At 37.8% G+C, this 24,586-nt stretch overlaps 1 protein-coding gene across 2 annotated transcripts in view; it reads right to left on the bottom strand.

Annotated features, from left to right (window-relative positions):
• Positions 1-213: 213 nt before the first annotated feature.
• Pp2A-29B (Protein phosphatase PP2A regulatory subunit A) overlaps positions 214-24,586 on the bottom strand; it is a 41,226-nt gene continuing 16,853 nt past the window's right edge. The window contains exons 4-9 of one of the 2 annotated variants that reach the window (XM_011314002.1): positions 23,538-23,693; positions 13,070-13,341; positions 4,517-4,711; positions 3,974-4,217; positions 1,524-1,767; positions 214-841 (exon numbers count right to left, since the gene is read on the bottom strand). In XM_011314002.1, the coding sequence (XP_011312304.1) occupies positions 837-841; positions 1,524-1,767; positions 3,974-4,217; positions 4,517-4,711; positions 13,070-13,341; positions 23,538-23,693 (1,116 nt within the window). In that variant the 3' untranslated portion in view covers positions 214-836. The remainder of the gene's footprint in view (positions 842-1,523; positions 1,768-3,973; positions 4,218-4,516; positions 4,712-13,069; positions 13,342-23,537; positions 23,694-24,586) is intronic. The other variant, XM_011314003.1, reaches the window with a different exon arrangement.

Genomic DNA, 24,586 nt, shown 5'->3' on the forward strand with positions numbered 1-24,586 from the left:
CAATATGCGCCGGGAAAGGGAAACAAGACATTCAAACACGCGTGGCGAAGCCTCAGGTCAGTAATACACATGCGGGTTAGAATGCTCTATTTTCCTCGCTTGGTGCACAATATACTGTTAGCAGTATAATCTTACAGATTTATAATCTGTGATAGAAGACACATTGTCATACGCGCGTTCGGAGTCTGGTGATGAAATAAGTCTGAAAGATCATTTTACGCAAAGAAGAAATTTTATTTATTTTTTTTTACAGAAAAATTTGACAATTACCAATTTTGTTAATGTTAACATCCAAACTTTTTTTCGTTACAAGTCAAGCAAGATGATGGGGAATGATCGCAGGCCATTCTCGTAATAAATCCCTTAACGATTAGAGACGGCTAATTATTATACGAAGATATAGGATCTTCGCTGAACATCACTAAAATCAATACTTGGTATAATGTTAGAGATATACAGATTATAACAAAGTAATTTTTTGTCCTTTCTTCTTTCTTTTGAAATATTGGTTAACGCAAACGACTAATCCTAAATGACTACTCTTTTTTTCATTGTGGGCACTTTATGTTAGTCATGTATTTTTTTATTAATTATTCCTTATTTTTGATAGTTTGTCAAAAGTAATTTTTCAAGTGCTTATTTTTAACTTTTGCCAAGTGGATATCGTGAAAAGACCAACCGTTATTAACTGTAATGCATTTGCCTCGTGATCAAATTCTTCTCTGATTTTTAGTGTTTTCTTCACATTTAACATTTCGTGTTTTTTCTCTTCGTTTTATTTTTACGATATATCATTTCATCATTCGGGAATAAATGCCATCGGAAACACCATTAACCTACGCTGAAAAAAAAATATTATTAGAAAAATTTGGGTAATTAAGAAATAATATTAAAAAATGATCACTTATAATACCATTAGAGCTTTGAAATTAACCGATATTTTCAGATTGTTGGAAACAAATGAACGTGCTACGTTTTCCAGGTTGAAAAATCACGAGCGCGAAACACGAGTCATTTTTTTAGAAGATCTAAGAAGCTCGTTTGTTTGCAGGAAACTTATAGGGAAATATCCGATCAATTTTTTCGTTTAAATTTCAGCTGATAGAGTTGTACCACGAGATGAAGTCCGTATTGGAAAAATAAGGAAATACTTGAAAAATAAAAAAATTCAATCTATAAATTCAATCAGTGGTTAACTCAATCCAACAATTTTGTGTTTCATATAGCAACCGACCAAATAGTCGAAAAATGATCAGTAGGTATAATAGCGAGTAGCCTCATTGAATGGTGCAATTCCATTGGCTGAAATTTGGAAATGTGACTAAGTATCTTGAAATATTCAATTTAGAGAAAAATTGTAGAATGTCATTTTTGTACGATAGACCAGTGCGGACAAAAATATGTATAATCTGAGAGAACTTTAAATGTATATTCTTTCAAAACTTATCAAACTCTGCAGAATATGCAATGCTTTTAAATTTGATACTATTAAATTAATTTCTAAATTTTTAATACACCTTTACCTGCAATTCCGGCAATAGCCTCGGAAGCGAAATACTTAACATCAACGTCAGCGTCAGTATTTAATTTATCGAGTACGGGTTTTACTTGTGTTTGCACTGAGCTTGGTTCCAGATAAGGTCCAATACGCTGAAGAGTTTTAGCGACGTTAAACCTTACGTTAGCCACATTGTCATTTGCCATTGCAAGAACAGTGGGAAGCATTACTTTTGTTGTTATTTCAGGCCCACAAACCTCGGCTAGGACCTAGAAAATCAATTCATCAATTCCTCGAGTGAGTTCTTAAGGTATTTGAGATAATGCGAGTATGCATATAGATATAAAAAAGTGAGATTTTGAACCGTACTGACAAGTCATGGCTTGCGAACATACAAACTCTTAACAAGACCTCGTGCTTCTACACTGCGGTTGAAATAGTCGTTCCGACATCCAAAATTATGAGAAAGATAAGCTTCCTTTTTTTTATTTTTACATTTTATAACTAGCAAACGCCATGTAAAATATTTGGTAAATGGCAAGAAAAAATTTTTCTACGCGTTAAATGAATTTTACCATGGACTTCAATTTGAAAAAATTTAAAGATACAAGAGTGACGTAAGTATTCTTAATCTTCAGATTATTTGCCCATGATTCTATGATTTTTAATGCATTCAAAGGCATTAAACGCCGCTTAGTGCCAATAATTAATCCTTTTTGGAGTGAAGCAGACGTTCAATTTCAACATTGCGCCTACGTTTGCGAAGCATTATAGTCTACATCAGGCATGGGCAAAGTCGGATCCTCGGAAGCCGGGGCCATAAAACACTATTAGACCCATTATTAGAAATACAATACCCCAATTGCGTGGAGCCCAGCGTAGTCAGGGTGGGAGTAGCAGCGTATACGAAGTGGGGCGCAGTTAGACAGAGAGAGCACCACGCGCTTTCCTTTCAAATTTTATAAACCTTACCGCCTAAAAATTCAAACAAATTTTCACCAATTCAACGTGGTAAATCCTCAGTTGTATCGGGGGTAATGATTCAAACATCGTGGTGCCAGAAATTGATTATTTCTTAGCTACCTTAATATTGAATAATTATTTTAGTAAAAATTGGAAAAAAATGAGATGTCAGTTGTGTAAAATTCAATAAAAATCCATTCTATTGGAACTGTATTAGATTTCTATGAAACCTGTACAAGTTTGTGATTGTAAAAAGCTGTTGAAAAGATTTTTTAATTTTTGTTAATACAAAATTTTGTTAATACAAGATTTCTTCCAATATGAATATTGAAAGAATAAACAGATTCATACCAAAAATGGAGTTAAAAGTTTTTTTTTATAGAAATGTCTCACAGAAAGCTCTGGGTTTGAAACGAATGGGATTTTTCCTTACATTTTAATCAATTTTTCTTATTTTTTGCCGATATATGAGCCAAAGAAGACAACTCTAAATGATTTTACGATGAAAGTTCTGCAAGGAAATTTCTCTCAGATAATTTGTATGAATGGATTCTTTTAACTCCATTTTTGGTATGAATCTATTTATTCTTTCAATATTCATATTGGAACAAATCTTGTATTAACAAAAATTAAAAAATCTTTTCAACAGTTTTTTTCAATTAATTTGCTGCCGAAATATTCAATTCAGAGTAATTTATTCAACGGAATTTTATGCGGAAGTTAATAGAGGGAAAATTGATTAATTGATATTTTTTAACAATGCAAAATGCAGCAAGAAAAATATGCATATTTTTCGTTCAAAAATTCAAATTTTTGCGCGTTGACTGACCTAACGATTCCCCCACTCTGACCCAAGCATCGTGGTCTCGCCCCTCCGACTACCTGCACGGTACAATAGGACCCCTTATTTTATAGTCATTGGCCTAATTGAGGTTGGGAGCTAGGTGAGCCGATTGAGCGCACTTTGCCCATGCCTGGTCTACATCTTCAGAACAGTAATCTTCGATTCTGAGCGTCGAAGTTTAAAGTTAGTCCTTCTAGCCTTCTTCCTTTGTGTGTGGCGACAGATAAAGAGGGAAGTAAAGAGAGGGTCCAGCGAATTTAATTGATCAGCTATTCAAATAAAACATCTGGTTAGCTGGAGATATAGAGATGGGAATGTTTGCAAAACGGCGGCACAATGCTAAAAATAAACGTGGCATCCTTCTTGAAATGAATAATAACGTCTATAAAACTGACAGAAAAAGCCTTATGTATATAATAACTATGTGTCAATGTATTTCAGTGAAATTGGTTGCCGAATTGTCATGGTGCTTGATAATTTTGGAATATTTTTTTTGTTTACGATTTTTTTAACTTTAAACGATGGCCCTGCCATTATATTACCCCTATAATACTATCAGTCATACATTTTCCAGGATAAATGATGTCAAACTTTGAATAATAACTATAATAATTGAAATTACATCAACAAATTGAATTCAAGAAATAAAAAAATCGTTGGAGACATACGTTGATACAGAATAAACAAGTCATCCTGTGAAGATAATTTTGATCCCTGGACATGTTGAGAACTTTTGGGATTATGGTGTTCTGTGCCCACTCCGGTCCGAATTTTTCAACTAACTTCTTCAAATTTAAAGTGGCGGCTTCTCGTATTGCGTAAACGTGATCCACTAACCAGTTCATTGAGAGAGAATTAAGTTTTTCATCGAAGAATTCTACACCAAGTTGACCTGCTAATAGAGGCATGTATCTGAAAATTATAGTAATAAAAATAAAATAAAATTCTGGCCTTTCGGTATTCTTTTATTTTTGTTCTATGATCTTCATCATAAAAATTTTAGGCACTTTCACTATAATTGTAATTAAAAGGACGAATCAAGGCGTCTAAAAGTCAAACATTGATTAAACAATAGGACACGAATCTATTTCGATGCTCAAACAATATACTCATCCTTTTTTTTAGCAAGCCATCCAAGTTTGGGCTTGTCAACATTACAATAAGTATTTTTTACAATGAAACAATTTATTTCGAATTGAATTACCACTTACTCAATGATTGCTAATCGTACTCGCCACTTTGAATCCTCAGCCAGCTCCACAATTGCAGGTAAAAGTGATTGTGAAAGTTGTTGAATACCAATAACTTCATTTACACAATCCAAATTACTGATGATGTTTAAACGAACTTCTGGACACTCGTCTTTAAGTTGCAGAAGAAATAGTGGCAACAGGTGTTCAATTGTGCTGTAAAATTTTTCTTTAAATTTCACATCAATTCAATTAAAGCCTGGCTAGATTATTTTTATATAATTATCTAAATTGCTTTTTTTATATGAACTTTCAGTGCAGGTTTACATAATGAAAATATGTCTGAAAAATATGAAAGTATATTAAAAAAAAAATAAAGACAATTCTGGAAGATGGAAGAGGGTCTTTTCGTCCTTGTTTTGGCGGGAAGTAATCAAAATAGAGATCCAATTAGAATTATATGATTTGCTCTGCAAAATATAAGCCATCATGGAGGGGAAACAGGATAAAATCCTTTCGATCCCTGTACACACTCAACATAGACAATATACCAATATAGTAGATCAGTTCAGTTTCGCCGTTTAGAAATATGATCTTCAGATTTTTCAAATTACACTCTGAGAGCTGATGGAAACATGAATTCGAAACTTATATGTGCCAAAAAGATCTTGATTTAAAAATATAGGGATAAACTCGCTAAACATGAGAGTGGCGATGAATATTATTCACTTTGACCTCATTTTTTTTTCTGACTTTTATGCTTCGCCCAAAAAGGGGTCAAACTAAAAAATTTGGAAAAAATGTTTTTTTTTTCTAAATTTTTACAGATTGACTCAAGCGACAATCAACTAGATACTATGTGAACCCAGAGGATTAAATATGTTGAAAAAAAGTGTCTGATTATGTTCCATTGATTCTGAGGACGCTAAATTACATTCTATTGTAAACTGGCAATTGTGTTCCTGGGTTTATATTAAAATCTCAACAGGTTATGGGTCCGAAGCCGTGGATTATAAGATGTCAGCGCTGGATTTTAAAGCTTGAATTGAGAGGTTGGAGGGTGCTGCGAACTGGACCAGATAAAAGAGACAGGTGTTGCTGCTACGTCACCACGTTCTTGATGTCATAACAAGGCGAGTGAAGGGGTCGGACCAACTGCCTGCTTGAGTAGAGCTAGCGCGAACAGCTGACTACAATACGGAACGAAGGAAATATCACAAACTCGACACGCTAACTCGTTTAATTGTCGTCGAGAACCTCAACCGATATGTTAATATTACGTCGACTTCTGATGTAGTGAAACTAACATGGGATAAGCTTACTTGTACTTACGACGGGAGTTCAGATCAGCGTTTTCATAGATTGTTGGAACAGTCTTTCAGGGATGACAGAGTAAATACTGAGAGTAATAAAACGCGCATTAGTGGACTGGAGAGGAATTTCCATGAACTGAACGATGAATTAAAAAACATCCGTAATATTGAAATGCCGAAATGATTGCTGACCAGTCGAATTACGTCAACTCTTCCAGGTGAGTATTTTGAATTCAAGAGTTTTTTGGGATGTAGTTCCAGCAGGCGTGAAAAGGCCTGTATGCTGTGAATATGAAAGTGCTTGTGGCAGAGGAAATGCAGAGATTCACGTGGCTTCATCGACTGAAATACTGCAATTGTCACATGAATGTTTAGATCAACAGGGAAAAAGGCACGTGGAAAAGTCCTGAAGACACGAGTGCTCCGGAGGTGCTACGATTAACTTCTTATATGAAGAAAAACTTGGTATAACGCAACACAAAAGGAGACAAATTTGGGGCAAACTCCACATAATAATATGGAATGTCCGTATGTCCAGCCTCAATATCGATTATGCGAAGTGATTCCGATAAAAGAGACTATCAGGCAGGTACTCGATGGGTGATCGTTATTCCTTAAACGGCGTAAAAATGAAGAGGACAACACCTGGAAACCACGAATCGTCTAGAAGAAGCCACACAGTTGTCCAAAGGCATTTCTAGCGGTATTCTTTTCCTTTCGAATAAGAGGGTCACTAAACTACCCTCCGACTAAACAACCCTCCGATTGTAACGACAGATAGGAATAGTCCCAAAGAAGAAAAGATGTCGGCAACTTAGAAATGGACGATCTCAACAGCGGGTTCCCCGACATGGACAAAAGGAAAGGCAGGCCAATACGGGTACATCTGCTCCTAATGCGTCCCTTATTGGTTCCAGGGGGTTAGGACTATGACGTCACCAGCACCCCATATCCAACGAAAATTATGAGATGGCTTACAGAAATTAGCACAATTGACGAGGTGATTTCTTGCTGTTCAAGCAGGGGACATGTCAGCCTCAAATTGTCCACTGTATATGACATCGGGCATCCGAAAATCAAAACGTTAATGGTCATAGAAGTGTCACGCCAGAAAGGTATATAAAGGGCGGTTTTTCGTCAAATTAAGTCAGTCTAAATTGAGTCTCCAGCCTCTCATCTTCCAAGTGGTACCCTGCTCATCCAGCCGATTGGCTAACATCCGTCTACAAGGTAGCAGTCCTGCGGGACGACCGTCTGCTACGATTGACCCCTAGCCCGAATGGACAGCTCAACTCTTATCGGTACACCAGCTTGTCTGTACTATTTCAACGAATCCCCACCTCAGCCTGAATTAATTCAGATTGGTGCCCTGCTCGTTCAGCTGATTCTTCAAGATACATCTACGAGGAAGCATCTCTGCGGGACCACCCTCTATTAGGACGACTGACCTCTACTCTCTAATCTCCGGCATCTTTTTCTCGAGTGACACCCTGCCTGTTGTTTAGTCCAGGGATGAGTAACCTTCAGGTAGCTCGGAGGAGAGTCATAAACTCGAGTTAGGAATTCAATAAAGTTTATAACTATGCAAATTATAAGGGTCCTAGTACGATCATTGTGTGGGCAGTAGTGGGGGGCCTCACAATCACCGTATTGGAGAGCGTCCCATGACGTCTCTGCCAAATGGTAAAATGGGGAAAATGGCCGCCGTGATTAATATAAAGAGAAAGTGAAATATCCACACATGGACAAAAACTTTTCTGAATATGAAGATAACTATTGGTCATTGAAATAAATATGAAGGTACTCTTCAAATTCAGCTTCCCGAAGTGATGACATCTTTCAGCTAGCTTTATGAATTTTTGGTCCAATATCGACCTTACCGAAAAATATGTCAAGGGAAAAATCCCAAACATTGCAGTTTTGACTGGCTGATGTTGATTCTGAATATAAAAAAGGAATATTTTTTTAAAATATTTTTTTTTAATTTTCTTCAAAGGATCAGCAGGACCACTGGAACATGATATTATCGAATTTGTTCCTTGCCTCTGAAATTGAACAGCTGGTCTTTACATTTCATTCGTAACGTCTGCTTTCAAAATTAATAAATATGTCATGGTGAAGAAAATTCCACATTTTCCATTTTTGACTCATTTCCCTGCTTTTCCTTTTCTTCAGCGATATTTCTCCTTTTTTCCTGTTCTTAAGTGTTACCCCCACTTTGGTTGATTTCAGCCGAGGAGAAGGCTCTTTACGACTTGGGTCATAAAGGCCCATCATCCGACACAATAAGCTTTCGTCTACTCTTTGTTATGTACTAATAGAGGTCGGGAGGACGACTTGCTCTCATAGCAGAGGTTGCCCATCCCTGGTTTAGGTGATTCTCCAAAAGAGGTCAACTCTATGGAACCTTGCTCGTAGCTCTGCCGTGACAGGCTTCTGTGAGTGGACAGCTCAGGTGTTTCTCTTCGCCGCCAGTGTCGACAGGGTCAATCACTCAGCATATAAGTGAGCGCATCTCGAGTGTACAGCTCAGGGTGTTCTTTGCCACCCAATGCCATCATCTAACTCCATCAGTGCTAGAGAAGCTAGCATACTTTCGGAGTTTTCCGAAACCCTGTACCGAGAGGATCTTCTTCCTTAAACATTTTGCAGCCTGTATTACCGGTTTTATTTTGAACTTTCTTACTTTTGTGGTCCAAGTGCGTTGTATTAATTTTTCTATTCTATTTAAAGGGAAACTTAAGGGTTCCTTTCTCTTTTTGCGCTAATTATTCATTTAATAACCATTGTGTACTTCAGTATTTAGTCCCACGCAATAGGCCCCACCAAGTGAGATTCATCAGATCTTTTCTCTTCCGGACACTACCTGTTGTTACTAGTTACGGTTAACTCGCCTCGAGGGTTCACCTTTTATTCCAAAGTGCGACCCATTTAGTGCCCCACTGTTCGTAGTAAGAGGAATTGAAACGAGTGGAGGATGAACTCTGCGATGCATGCATGTATGGAAAAGAACATCGAGAAATCTGTCACTCACAACCGAATTGACCAACAGAACCGGCAGCATTAATTCATGCTGATGTTCGCGGATCAATGCAAACAGAGTCTATTGGTTGATCACGCTGTTTCGCTGTCATCAATGATGATTTTTCGAGATATCGCCGAGTATTTTTCATGACAGAAGAGTCGGACAGTAGTCAATGCTTCACCACATTCCGGAATGATACTTCGGTCAAAGGATTTGCGATTTATTTTATTATTAATTCTTGTCTAATAGCTGCCGAACGAGACAATCATCTTTTGGAGGAGAATGCACGCTTTATGATCCATGCCAAAAATAATTGAAAAATTACTGTGGTCGTTACACTAAACTCTTTTTTTGAAGACGAAAGTAAAAATTATTCGAGGACCCGGAACAGTTGATCAATTTTTTATGTATACGCCAGAAAACTTTTGCAATAGCATCGTAAAATGCTCGAGTCTCCGCATTTTAGTTGGTTCTTAAAGTAGTACATTCTGACACTCAACTGAAAAACTTTTCTGGGGAACAAGAATTTATAAGACGAGTCGAAGGCTAGTTCTGTAATCATATGAGGCAGGAATGTTCTTCACCGCAGTGTATCGAACAATGTTTTTGATTATTCAGTCTGTAAGCAACGTGTACCAACCATGCAGGGTTGCGAAATTTTGCTTCACGTATCATGTGAGGGAAAATATCCAAGTGTGTGCACACTTTCATGAAGACGGAATACTCGGAATGGCGTGATTTGCGTCCGATTGGAATGAAGACAAAAGATTCAGTGACAATCAATCACGTGAATGATCTTTAAAAAAAAAGAATTTAGACGTGTGGATCCGTCGCCCGATGTCTGACAAAAACTCTATCATATCTGGGTGGTGTACAGTCATTCACTTAAATTCTTGCACATTTTATACCAGACATTTGTTCATAAACTTAAACGGTGGACTGTACGATTCACCTAAATTAAACGATCAATTTTCTGCAATGTCCTATTATAAAAATGTCAATTCACTATGGAAGCGAGTTCTTCACGGCTTTTGCTACAAAATATCAAGAGAACACAATGTTCCCTATCGGTAAATATTTTCAGTTGGTGCAAGCAACGTTTGATTAGAACTGCCTCTGTCTGTGGGTCATACCGCCCGGAGTGCTTTTCCACAAAGATTACGCGATGATAATGGGAGTACGAAAAAATATGAATTTTCAGTTGTCTAATTTTCTTTTATAATATACATAGAAGAAAACTCGTTATTAATTTTTATTTTATTTTATTATTAATTTTATATAATAGGTGTCTGGAACCACGCGATTCTAACGCTCGCTCCGGCCGTTAGAATCGTGGACTCTGGGCCCAATGACATAAAATATTGTGAGAATTTCATGCGTTATGGTGTTTCTTGACTCGGGGAATTGAAAAATTTGGAAACGACCCACGAGCGGACGTGGGCAACCTCAGATCTTAGAGCGACTGCAGCTCCCTGCCCTCATTAGGCGAAATTGCCCCCAGCCATAAAGTTTATGGCTGCACCCCCTTCGCGCCCATGATGCCTTGCGCGTACGCAAGGGTAGTGGGGATGTTCGACAGAAAGTTTGTAGTGGGAAAAGTAAAATAGAAATATTTTGTATTTGTCGAATGGAAATGTTTTTTCGGTTATTGCTTTTTTTCTTGTTATGCTTTTGATTGATTACTAGTTATTTTTAATCGACTTTATAAAAAAAAACAAATTCATAGATTTCTTGAAAAGAAAATATTGTTTTGAAAAAAATTATTAAATATTATCATGTTGTTAATAGACCTTGACATGCATTTTCAAACTTTTGATTTCTGTATTTCCCGCTCTCGATGCTAAATTAAAATGCATAAAGTTCGGTAAATGTATGGTTTAGGTCCACCAACAGATAAAAATCATTGAAATATTAATTTCTTTGAATGAAAACCATGCTCATCCTCTCAGTGGTCCAAAACAATGCCGAAAGAAAAGAGGGAAACAAGGAGGGAAATACATCGATAAATAGTCATGAGGTAAACTCTATTGTCTCTGCTGTCGCTGTTGACGTGACGAGGAAGTGATATTACATTCAATATTTTGAATAGCTACAGAAGAGTAGCGGCGGATAAGCCACTCGTGGTGAATTCGTGGTGAATTCAGAGTTTTAGTGAAGTGCTCAGGACTATTAGATAAATCCATCTTTGTGTGTGTCCATTGTCTGTAAATGTGCTAACATGTGGTGTCTTTCGGGCCGACATACGGAAAGCGGTGTATTAAATTTCATATCTCCCACACTAATTGTTTCCGGATAAAAAGGTCACCAGATCCTCAATCAAATGACAGAAATCCCTCCAGCCAAATAAAAAAAGTCCAAAATGGTTTGGTGGACCTTTACTAGACATTTACCCAAACTTCTCGCAATCAGAAACATTATCGATGTCATTTAATCTTTAATTGGCGATGGAATTTTTTTCCCTCCAGTTCACGAGCATCGCACTTTCATTTCCATCAATGAATGTTGAATCTAAACCATCACTTTTTAATTCCATTTTTTTAAATCATAAAGAAAATGTCCAAACACGTGCATAAAAATTCACACTATTTTGCCCTTGCATTCCAATCACGTGCATGCCCTATCTCCCGATGTTACCCCCATCACACAAAGATACGACAACCCTTGTAATCACGTTGGGTCCTTTATACTTGGAACCCTAATAATTTTACCGCTACAGCTCGCGGCATTCTAAAAAACTGATTTTTACCAGAAAATTGATATCGATCATTTACTCAATCTTTTAGCAATGTTTTTATATTGATGAACAGTTCGGGAAATTCTTACAGAATGCACTAGTTCAAGAATAATATCTTGAATTCTCAGTCTATACAATTTATTTTATTGTTAACTAGAATAAATAAATTATCATAAGCGCAGTTCATATATTGCAAAGCCTTGACTAGCCCCTGTGTCTTAGCCGCTGCTTCGACAGCGGGACGATGCACAGAAAAAGCGGTATAAAAAATAAGGCGTGAGCGAATTTAGCCGTAAATCCCAAGAGTCATAAAATTAGTAATAATTAATTGATTCGAGTTGTTTTTCATCAAATGACTATCAAATGATAGATAAACGCACTAAGAGCGCCTATTTTAGGAATTTTTACATTTCAGTATTTGGAAGTGTAAAAATAGTAGTTGTTGTCATCAGGCGTACATTGTGATCGAATTTGTCACGAAGATGTTGTTCAGATCACATGATATAGGTAGTTTTTGTTACGGGGGCAACTAAGAAAAGTCGGAATTGGCATAGGCATGTAAGTAAGACTTACCGACCGAGTCAAGCAACAAAAATATTAAATTCGAGCAGCGGATTCTTACAATAATTACATGAAAAATCATTCCTATAATTTTTCATCAACTTCGACTACTGGAAACGTCGAAATGCATGTTGATACTAAGTATTGTTAATGAATCTGTCGTTTCCGAAGAAGCAATTACTTGTTTTTCTAAGCCCGGTTGTCAAAATTTAGCTGCGTGGAATTTCTCAATGAGTGTTACAGTTCTAGCCTATCCTAGATCTGAATATACACCGTCATCTTCAGTAGGCAGAAAAGGTAACGAGCGGTGATCCAGAGGTACGGTGTCGTAGAGAAGGTGAGTTGTACGGTATGTGAAGTAGAGCTATTTACGTCAGATCAACCACGCCAGGGGCCCTGACTAATTCATAGACGAACAGAACATAGCCAACAGAGAAAAATGAATGTAATATCATGGTTTAAGAAACCCTATGATGATGGTACAACGGGGTATCTCATCCACGTTACCATCACAACTTAAGCCTAGCTCGATATTTGAAGATCCAGTTACCCAAAAGTCCCTGAGCGGGACGCTATTTTCGCACGGACGGCTTTCATTAAACCTCTTGAAAATTTTCGCTTGACATCCAACGTGTCATTCATTGAAAAAGGACGAAAATTGTTGAACATTTTTTGTAGGCAAAAATTTCATAAAAACATCCTTACAGTCTATAGAAAGATCGTAGAACCGGGACTTGAATGAAAAATAAATTGTTTATGTTCTACTGTTGTGAAAGCAGTAATGAACAGAGACATGAGTGGTTGTGGAGAAAACATGATCAGAAAGAATTTTTCATAAAGAATTAGATCTAAAACTAAATTAGATCTAAATAATGGTTATTCCTGACATTACTTGTTTACGCAATCAATGCCTTAAGAAAGTTGAAGTGGCGAATTCTCACTTGTGCTTTCCAAGAATTGGGCTCAATCCCATGATGACACTGGCCAATGCAGATTTGACATGTTGATTGGGGTCAGCAACGAGTTCCTTGACGTATGGCAGTATATTAGTCATGATAATATTCTCTTGACTAAACTGGTCCAAATTTTGGCAAAAGTCACGAACTTTATCAGCTGCAGCGGCCCTCACTTCGGCTTCCGTATCTTTCAAAAGCACTTGGAACGCCGGAACAAGATCCGTCTTCGTTATTTCTGGACCTACGGCTTTCTGTAGCTGTAACAGTAACAATTAGGCATAATAATTATTCAAGAGTATGGAATGATCGTATTTATATTATTTTGCTGAACACAGCGAAGGGAATTCCGTGAGTGTTCCACTCTGATAGTGTGTGTGGTTCAGGCCGTATTACCCCATATGCTACTAGTCCGTTTAATACTTTTTGTCGCTAATCTCGCTGGGAGGACAATATTCTGGACTATCAACTTCGTATGCAACCAAATAGCGATGACTAAGGATGACGTAAGCAAAACGGCCATCATCACAACTCATGACTTATTTTAATTTCCATTTATGACCTTCAGCCCAAACATTTCAAGGGTTTATTGATGAAATGATACGAAGACTAGGCGACCCCGATGTTCCCGTATATCGACGACATCCCAATCGCATCCCGTGATATCGAGGAACATCGTACACACGTTCGCACGTTTTTCCAACGACTTTCTAAGTCCGGTGTCGTAATCAATACGACTAAATATGGTTTCGATCAATGAGAAACTGGACTTTTTCGGACATCGCATCTCTACACAACGAATTCTAGTGCTTTCTAGTGCTTTCAACGAAGGTGGAGGTAGTCGTCAACTTCCCTTGTTCGAGGATGATCCAGAAACTACCTGAGTTCTTAGGTATGACCGATTTCTACCGCAAATTTCTTAATGAGGTTACAAGGTTCCAGACTCCTTTCCACGAGTACGCCCAGGGCGGTACAACTAACCATTCCCATCTCGTAAGGCCTGTCGCGGCCTGGAAAGACAAGCTCCACAAGCCCACGCTGCTGATCTACTCGGACGTGACACTCCCATAGACCATCTTTATAGACGCTTCATCAGCTAGCGTCGAACAAGGATGAACAACTGACGACCGCCATTAAAAATTTTCCAAGGGGCATGCAATGGCCCCAGCACGTTTACGGGGACTATAACGCTATTTTAGGAAATCCCGCACATTAAACTCAATTTTGGATGCCTTGAACTAAGTTCTGCTATGTCGACCCTCCCCAGGAATTTTTCGAATCGTCGAAAGGTGTGAGGACTGGGGCCCGAGTGCTTAGGGAGTTAGGAGGCCTGGAGGCAGGCACCAGCACAGGGCAGACACGTAGAAAGATTCCCAGTTCCTCTATGAGACTTCCTGGCATTCAGCATAGGACTCATACCGGCGTATGAGCGCTCCATGTTAGATGGGGCGGGCATTCAACGGCTGGTCATTCGGAGCGGTTGTCCGAAGGGGTCAGTGGCGACGTTTGAATTCGGCGCACTCTAGAAGCTATTGTCGCGGATACCTAAGCGACGGCGAGGGCAGCACGTCCTGGCACAGGGCAGCCCGCCCAGTCGTAGGCGAGACTGGGGGGCATTGGCAATACTGCCCAGACTGCCCACTCACTCGGCAGAGCCGCTTCGGCTGGCTCCCGGTGCGGACCACTGGAAGCTCTCTCTCGAGCCCTTGGTAGGCTCCCAATGCCCCGCATTGGTCTTCACGTTCTCTAGGTGGGAGCAATACTCCCCTCGCGCAACGTTTCCTGGGTGACAGTCCTACCCTTCCGGGATACGCTCTTCATATTTAGTGAGCCCGTCGCACCCTTGATGGTGTGTTTTCGGAGAGTTCCTCCCCACGCTCGGCCTCCCGGCACTCTGCTATCTTACGTCGTGATCTCGGCGAGGAGGTCCTCGAGGTTAGTACTCGCTCCTCGCACTCCCGCAAAACTGCACTCGGCGTCCCGACCCACGCACCGGAAGAATTTACGGTCTTCCTCTCACGGATTAGTAGATTCGCATATTCGTGGACCCTGGCCCCCTCTCCATGAGCTAGCGACCTGAGCGACCCCAGGCCTTCCCGCTTCCGTTCCGTTTGTCACCGGGTTTTAGCTTCTCGCGGGTTGTGTTTCCGATCACCGGCTGATCGTGTTTCTTTTGGACTTTATGGTTTTTTTGGATTTTGTGTTATCGCGAGTACGAGTTTGAACCGCACTTGCCCTGTCTCTGGATGCTCTTGTTTTTAGATTTAGGATACTTTTGGAATTCATAAGGTCTCCAGGACTCGGGTGAGGTAGGGCACCCCACCTCCTCACCCTCGTTTCGGTTCTCTCGGTTTTTGTTAGCTTTTGGCCCATTAAAACCTAGCTGGCGCCCGCATTTATTCGGTTGGACGAGTAGAATGCGAGTATGGGAACGGGCGAAGATAATAACTATCCCTGATCTCCGGGACGAGGTTGGGGAAAAGTGTTACAGGACATTATTGAACAATGCATTCCGTTCAGCTGATATGGCACCTGTCTGTTGATGATTGACCGCTTCAGCAGGTCTCCAGAGGTGTTCCTGATCTAGAATACGGAAGTCGAGTTGTCGGGTGAAGGGCCTGTTCTGAGTGGATTTGCCACGACAAAATACAATTAGAACCAAACGAGGGACACCGACCAGTGAGTCAGCTGTTCAAGGATCTCGTTGCTCGATGCTCGTTCTTTCCAACTTCCCAACTGCTCGGACAAGCATTTTACTGTAGAAATCAGAGGTGATATTCCATAGAACACCAATCCATTCTTTTCAAAAAAAAATTCCATAACTCGAAATTTTTCGTGGGCACCAAATATTTGGTGAGAAGCACTGACTCCTCTCAGATTAACTCAAAATGTGAAACTCAAAAACTCAAAATGGCTGGCAGTTTCCTTACGAGAGTCCACTGAACTTCTTCCATGGGGGAGGGGAAACGATACCCCCTACGATATCTCAACAATGACGACATGAGTTTTCCAATTCAAAAATAAAAGTATCGTAATTCACACAAGAAAATAGAAAATTGAATGAAAAATATTACAGGATGTCACTTTCGAGTTTTTCGCGCTCCCGTCACGACGAAACGAGATTAACACGACAAAAGAAACTCAAATTGACCAATCTTTCTGATAACCGATACTACAAATTATTGGATACGTGATTCCAACTAACATATCCACAACGACAAAATAATGGCGATACTAATATGAAACTTAAACCTAAATTCGACTTTAAGCCTCAGAGAGAATTGTTAGATTCCTTCAATTCAAGAGGACGCCACAAGAGACGCCACTACGTAGTCAACAATGGCCAAATCAAAAAACTCTATATTTCCTCAAAAATATCTATATTCGGCTCTGCCCACCTGTTCAATCGCTCCACCACATCTTCCACTAGGCAGAACAGCCACCAGGACGCCAGAAATACTCAAACTAAACTCAAAATATGAGACCAATGTTTTCTCCTCAAAAACTCAGCACAACCATACGCCGACCGGGAAGTAACTCTGCTCAAGCTTGAGTCACTACGCGTTACAATGCTTGAGCCTCAAAACAAAGGAGAGATTTCTCCGAATTTCGGCTGAAACAACTCGTGTAACAGTCGTTTTTCCCATAATTCCCATAATTCTCGGAATTCATAACATTGACAATTCTCGACATTGGTCATGTGGCTCTAAATTTTTCAGTAATCTCACTTATAAATTTTGAATAAACTAAAAAATAATTGTCTATAAATTCTGCATAAGTTTCCTTCAAGTTTGAACAATTTTCAAAATATGAATTAGTGGAAATGAATCTCTCGAGCTAGACCAAAGTAACAGCATCGAGGCAACAATTTATACCCATAAAATTCTGACGGTCAGAAAGGGTACGTAGCGACAGAGTGGACCCACCCACAAATAATTCCAATACGAAAGGTCAATAAACAAACCGCGCCGAAGAATTCAGAGCAATAAATGTGTTACCCGATACGAAAACATCTTGAAAATATAGGAGTGAAACAATTGATGAATTATATGGAAACGAATAATCTTTTCATAAAAGAACAATATGGTTTCAGAGGAGTCAAATCCTGTGAAAAATCTGTACAGGTCTTTCTTTGAAACCGGCGAGAAAGCGTTGACAGAATAAATATTGTGTGGACTATATTTATTGATTCGAAAAGAGCATTCGAGACTGTGGATAGGAATATATTATGGCCGAAGATGAAAGTTATGAGATTAATGGAAAGGTTTAGAAATGGTTTGAATCATACTTAACAGGGCGTAACCAAAGTGTAGTTCATCGATCAATGAGCTTCGAGAACACTTCTCAAGCATATCTCACGGATCAATACTTGGGTCTCTTCCGTTTCTGACATATATAAATGAAGTAATGAAAGATAATATTAATTACTATGAATTCCGAGTATTTGCAGATGACATGCTACTTTATGTCGATCGGGAAAGGTCAGAATGTATAGAAAAACAATTAAATAAGGCATTCCATATGATAGGAAATTATTCTGAGAAGAATTAATGAAAAATCAACGTAACCAAAACGAAAATTATAATTATAAAACGTAAGAGTCAGAAGGGCGAGAAAAAGGCGCCAGTAAAGTGTAGAGATGGGACAGTGATTGGAAAATCGATGAAATCAAATAGTCAGAAATCTTAATAGATTGTAATTTGGCATTTAAATTGTGACGTACTACTTCATAGAACGAAGTAAAATGTATTCTTAATTAAAAAATAATGATTCAACAATTTCAATTTTGTCTGGGTGCCAGTCAGTGAAAAAGTTTTATAAGAGGTACCAACGCCTCTCGGTTTAACACAAAATTGCAAACTCAAAAACTCGAAAGAGCTAGCAACTTGCTAACCAGAGCAGGCTCTATTTGGGAGGGGAAACAATACCCCTTCTCTAGAATTCTCCTCTATCTCAACAAAGAAGACAGGTTTGTAATCCGAGGTAAGAAATATTCACATAAAAAGGAAAATTGAACAAAAACAATGTAAAATATCAACTTTGGGTTCCACGTTCCCGTCACGACAACAGAAACTCAAATTGACTGGTTTCTCCGACAATGAATACTACGAAATTATTTGGATACGCGATTTACAGCTAGAATATCCAAAGTCAAAATAAATAACAGAAATAATAATAGTAAACGTAAATCGGAATTTGACTTTAATTCTCAACAGGGAAGTAACCCATCCCCTTAGCTCAATGGATGTCGCAAGGGACGTCATTACATGGCCAACAATGACCGCCACAAAAAAGTTTAAATTTCCTCAAAAATACCAATACTGAACTCTGCTCTGCCCTGTTCAGCCGCTCCACTAGGAATTCCTCCAGGTAAGTCAACAACCAGGACGCCAAAATACTCTAATTAAATTGAAGACATGAAAACAATGTTCTCTCCTCAAAAACTCAACTTCACAATACGCCGGCTGGGAGGCAACTTGGCTCAAGCTTGACCCGGTGCGCTTCACAATGCTTGAGTCTTGAAAAGGGGCAAGGAATTTCCTGGAATATTGGCAAAAAAGGATAGACGAGTCCTTTTTCGCCAATTTTGATATTGCCGTTTTTCCTCATAACTCCCATAATTCTCATGATTCATAACAACGGTAATACCCGACATCAATCACGTGACTCTAAACTTTACAATGATTCCGAATAAAAACTCGAAATAAATTCCAAAATAATTTCCTATAAATTTCGCCTATGAATTATAAATGAAGGAAAAAATAATTGACCATAGATTTAACATGAGTTGTCCGGAATTCCGAACAATTTACAAAATAAAGGATTCTCGGCAATCTCAGCATCGAGGCAATAACGTAGAAAATCCGTAAAATCGACGCTCTGCTGGTCGGATGGTCGAGTAGTGGAGAGTTCTTCTTTCCAGGTCGTTCTTCGGACCTGGAGACGTTATATCCGTGCTTAGAGATATCTTCTGTGCCTTTGCAATTGGCATGGGCTCGGAGAGGGACGCAGTCGGCGGACCCTTTCTCTGATTCTCGTCATCGGAGTCATGTGAGCTCCTCCAGTTCTCTCGAAAATTATACTGGCCTCTCCTTAGGTGGGTTGTGGGTGATGGGTCTTGATTTTGTAGATTTAACCACGGCGGAGCGGATATAGAGACATTAAAAATATTGTTAGTGCCGGAAGGGTAAGCAGACTTTCCTTCCTGACACTCGCAATTGAGGAGTCTCCCGGAGGCCGTACTCACATTCTTATTTACTTTCCAAAAAGGATTTTTTAGCATAAAAATAAAATTAAAAAAATCGACAACATAACACTCGGTTCACGACCTAGCTCGTAACAAACTTATACCAGGAATATTTGGTAAATGATTGGAATACGATGGCAAGAAACCTAGTTTATAAGAGCATAATGGGGCCACATTTTTTACTACTCTGGTACAATATTGCACATAATGAACGAGACAAACATGAAGACATTGCAGAAACTACAAAACAGAGTAATGAGAAACATTCTCCATTGCAGCGAAAGAACGGAAGAAGGTAAAATGCTTGATGCACTATATTTTCTATTAATAGATCGAAAACTGACGATAAATGTGATAAACTATATGCATAGTTTAATGAAAGAGGATGAGTTGCTAAAATCGAGACTAGTAAGGGATGAACAAAAACAAGGAGCGGGGCTGCTATTAAACTGCCGCGAAGGAAAACATGTAGCATACAAGCAGATGTAATAAATAGTGTATAAGGGACTGAAATTGGATAATGAAGTAATGAAAAGGGTAGAGCAAAAAACAAAGACTCGCGAGGCCATTCATTTGCGAAATCACTGTGTCACTTTGGATTGAAATCATTTCTCACAAGTCACTCGAGTACATAAAATCTCATGAAAACGGTCGCAGTAACTTGAGCTAAATGAAATCCTCGGATTTCATCTAATTCAAGTGATTTAAAATGAATTCGCATGCACTGAGCGAAATCATATGAATCACAAAGGTAACGAATAATTACAAAATCGTCCATAAATAAGAAAAAAAAATATTACATGAAAGATACACCCATTATTGTCGCTTAATTGAACGTGTGTTTTCAACGAGAGAGTATATACTTGCGACATTACTAGGAAAAATCAATTGATAAATTTACTCAGCATGTCTTGATGTTGGACGCGATTGAAGTGGTAATTTTGACTAACCGTGAAGTCGTGCAGTTATTGAGGAGAGGTTGTTACAACGGTGCGTCGTCAATTTTATATCATACGTTGGGTCCACGTGTGCCGAAAAATGTGTGAAACAGATTTTTAATTTTGAAGGAAATATTAGATCCTGATGAAAATTGACAGTTGGTTTATGGTCCTTATTATAAGAAACCCAAGAAATTTGAAGTCAATGTTGAGGAGCTCACCATGATAATGAAACTCGTACACTTATTAACAGAAAATTTTTGGAGGTCTAAAAAGAGACCCTATGAAGACTCAACCAAAATCAGTGAGGAGGAAAATGCCGTTGACGATTCCTAATTATGAGAATATTGATATTTAACGCTAGAAATTTACTAACAGGAGGAGAAAAAGTGGTGAATAGATGTTTTGAAAAAGCGAATATCGTTGAACGAGGAGCTGAATGTCACTCAATTCTTAGTTGACGATTTATCTGTTAAAGCAACGGTGGTTAAGCAGTGTCAGGGAGAGAATTTACCGCATTCGTTCTCGTACGAGGAAAAAACTATATGCATTTCTTGCTCATCTGTTACGGAGCTAACGACAGTTTCAGTTGCCGTGAAAACTAGTAGTCGTTGGGTAGTGACGGACCAGGAAAGATAGTTGAAGAGTTCTGATAAAAGGAAAAGATCATTTTTAATAATTCTTTTTTTTTCATTTTCTTTAATGAACATTTTTACTATATATTTTATTATTTAATTTAATTTTAATTTTATTTATTTAGTCGACATGAATGAGGTCCACAGTTAGCAATTCCAAATAAAAACGCTGATTGTTCCAGCCAGGCCAACATTGAGCAAGTAACGTTTATGACAGTTGTCCGCAACTGTGTGGCAAATTGATAAATTCGAGAAATCATATATTTAAAAAACACGGGTTTTATCATTAGATGTGACCGCAATTAATCGGTTCTCGCTCAATAATCGATTTGTTGTCAAAAAATTGCATGAATCGATTAGAATTAATGAGACAATTTCGTACTATCAATTACTTTGAATAACAGAAAAAACTACGAAACTGCATCAACTAAGGATTGAAGAAGTATTTTGATTTTAAATGTTTCAATTCAATGTGTTGTACCTGTAGGTTCATTGTAAGTTCTAGGCTCGAAGGGATAAATCCCACGAATAATTTATAGGTATAGTTAAATATGAGAGCTTATTACTTCAACTATGTCATCTGACTGATTACAATGATTATAAGTAACACAGGTCGGAGCCCGATTTGGATCTGTCTTTTCCATACCGAAACGGCTTTTTAAATACAATAATTGTTTCTCTGTCATTCATTGGTCAGCACTAGTTACGCTGGCAAGTATCCCGCTAACAATTTTTTATGTCCAAAGATTCAACAGTTGATCAAATTTGGGACGTAACAAACGCATAATCTTATATATTACTTATATATATATATACTTTTCATCCGCCCCTCCTTCTCTCTATGGCTGAAGTGACAACTGATGGCGATTTGAATTTTTCTATATCTAACTCGGGGACATCTGCCAATGATCAGGTAAGCAAATGATAGCTAAAAAAATCTTCCAAATATGTAATAATTTTTCAGAGAATGACTTTGTGAAAGAATGCCCCGCCGATGGCACAGAAAATTTTTTTCTTTGAACGCCCTCCTACTCCATCAAATCAGATATTTCCAACTTGTGCTCTTGTACAATTATCCCATTTTAATAAAAAAGTACGGACTCTATGTTTTTGATTTTTTTTTACTTTTTTTCAGCCTACACGCATTTATATGGTGCAGTTCTAGTTCATGCAGAAATGCACCAGTTTCAGATAAAAAATAAGAAAAAAAAACTATCTACACGAGATAGTCAGATACTCCAATCGGGTCTTAATTCAAAAATGAAAAACTTGAAAATCTAACAAATCTTGAAATTAGTAGATAAGTTTTGCTGAATGAAGGGGAACGGGGGGGGGGGGGGGATTCCATAAATTAAAGGATTTTTTAAAATAGAAGAGAATGAAACAAATGGTGAAATATTGAAAAAGTTAAGAACGACAGACAGTTATTGGTCAAATTTCATATAGGAAGTGAGGTTAGCACAACATTTTTCCAATAAAAATAAATTGAAAATGATCTTAGTCGGATAGGTACGATGAAACTGCATCTAGCGAATTTCACGGGGCTCATTTTTTTTGACATATTTATGACCCAAAAAGATAATTCTGTGGATAATTTCGGATCTTTATCTTCATTCAATAAAATCATTATCTTTTTCACTTTTATTTTTTTTTTCATTCTAAAAATCTTCTTAGAAATCTGAAAAAAACAATAAACATCAACAAAATTTCAAAATTGTAGAAAATAAGTCTTTTATATTTTTTCCTTGATAAATTCGATTTTATGGCGCTTAATCGTTTTTTCTACTTAATTTTGATGTGCACAGATTTCTCTGCTACCGAGGCAAATTAGAGATGATCCTACTCTCAATTCTTTTCAAATTGAGGAATAAAAAGTGTCGATCGTGTAAATGTGCCTGCAACCCATTAAAAAACAACAAACTGCCAATTTTCACGTCTTTTGTTAAAAATATTCGCAGAGATCATTCCTATAGGTCAATTAACTAGTAATTACATCCATGCATAGTTACAATTACTAGTTACTTCAAGAAATCTGATGGGTTTGAATTTCTTATTTGTTCAACACAACTCATAAATTAATTGGAAAAAGAAGTTTTAAAGAAAAAGAAAAACAAAATCTGGTATATCGGCGCTAATGATTGAGATAAAACCTCAGCTTATGCTTAACTTCCTGCACATGGACTACACTTGTCAATTGAAAAAAAAAGAGAAAAGAAATTTTTTTATTCGAAGGTCGTCATCTTGCTGAGAATTGGTGAAATAATTAATGTATTTCTAATTAGGGTTTGAAATATTCATTTCGGTGCGAATTCTAGTGAATTCACATTTAGGAGTGACCTCGTTATTCGAAAAATGTTATATCTTGAAGAGAATATGCAAATTAACTTGAAAATGCAAATTTCTTAATTTTCACTATAGTAATATGTTCAAATTCTTCCAATTATTTCAATCAATTCATCCATAAGGAATAATGATGTAAGCCAGAAAACTAATATTTTACTTGTGTTGTTCGAATTCCTATCGTGGCGGTAAGTGCATAAGTTGATTCAATTCAAACGGTGTACTACATCGATATTCGACGTATTCTCAGATAAATGTGGAGCCACATATCAATAATTTAGGAAAAAAATACTCACATCTGTGAATTTGTCAGCAACCATATACCGAACTCTCCAGGACTGATCTGCGGCGCACTGGCGTAAAGTGGGCATCACAAGTTGTTCGACGTCTTCCTGCTGGAGTAGAGTAGCAATGCTGACACAAGCATCAACTGCCAATAGCCGAACAGAATCCTACAAACATAGCGATCCTAACTTGAAATTTCTTACGACCGAATCAGTTATGAGATACCAAAATGATTCATAATTCCTACGATTCTAATTTAGTTGGAATAATTCGAGATCCTAAAATTCGGAGAATAAACATAGGCGTTGAAAATTTAAAAAAACTTTTCATAGAACTTCACGCAAATTGTAATAAAAAGGATCATAGAATTTTCTAGCATATGCACGAAAAAAAAGTTCTACAATTTTGTGCAATAATCTCTGCATAGCTTGATATCACTCACTGGGCTAAGAATTAAATATTTATTTATTAATTAAAAAAAAAATTAAATGGGCGGATAATTGCAGAAAATTACAATAAGTTGCAGGGCTAGGATTTGACGAAGCAGGGGGGAGAGGAGAGGGGCATAAAAGTAAATCATTTCCTGCGGCATTCAGGAAGGATTAGTTTACAAAGTCGTTCTCTGAAAATTTTTTAATTATTTTTAAGATTTTCTCAATCATAATTTTTTTACCTCATAATCGGCAGATGTCTCCGAATTAGATACAGAAAAATTGAAAGATATTTTATTTTATTGCCCACCCCCACCCTCTGCTGCGCCAAATCGGACATTTCCAACTTGTGCTTTTCTACAATTACCCTCCCATCTCAATAAAAAAGGACGGAATCTATATTTTTCATTTGTTTTTTACTTTTTTTTCAGCCTATATGCATTACTTCCGGATGTTACCGAACATAGAAAAGAAAGGAGATTAGATGAATTCAATATGTTATTGTATTTGCATTTAACTTAACCATACTTTTTTAACAATTCTATGTTTTACCAGTATAAATTTAAGACAGAGGATATTTCACTTGGGAGCTGTGTGAAGCTAGCATCGAAGTTGAAGGAAAAAAAAAA

Source organism: Fopius arisanus, unplaced genomic scaffold (genome assembly GCF_000806365.1).
Source record: "Fopius arisanus strain USDA-PBARC FA_bdor unplaced genomic scaffold, ASM80636v1 scaffold00139, whole genome shotgun sequence".
NCBI lineage: Eukaryota > Metazoa > Arthropoda > Insecta > Hymenoptera > Braconidae > Fopius > Fopius arisanus.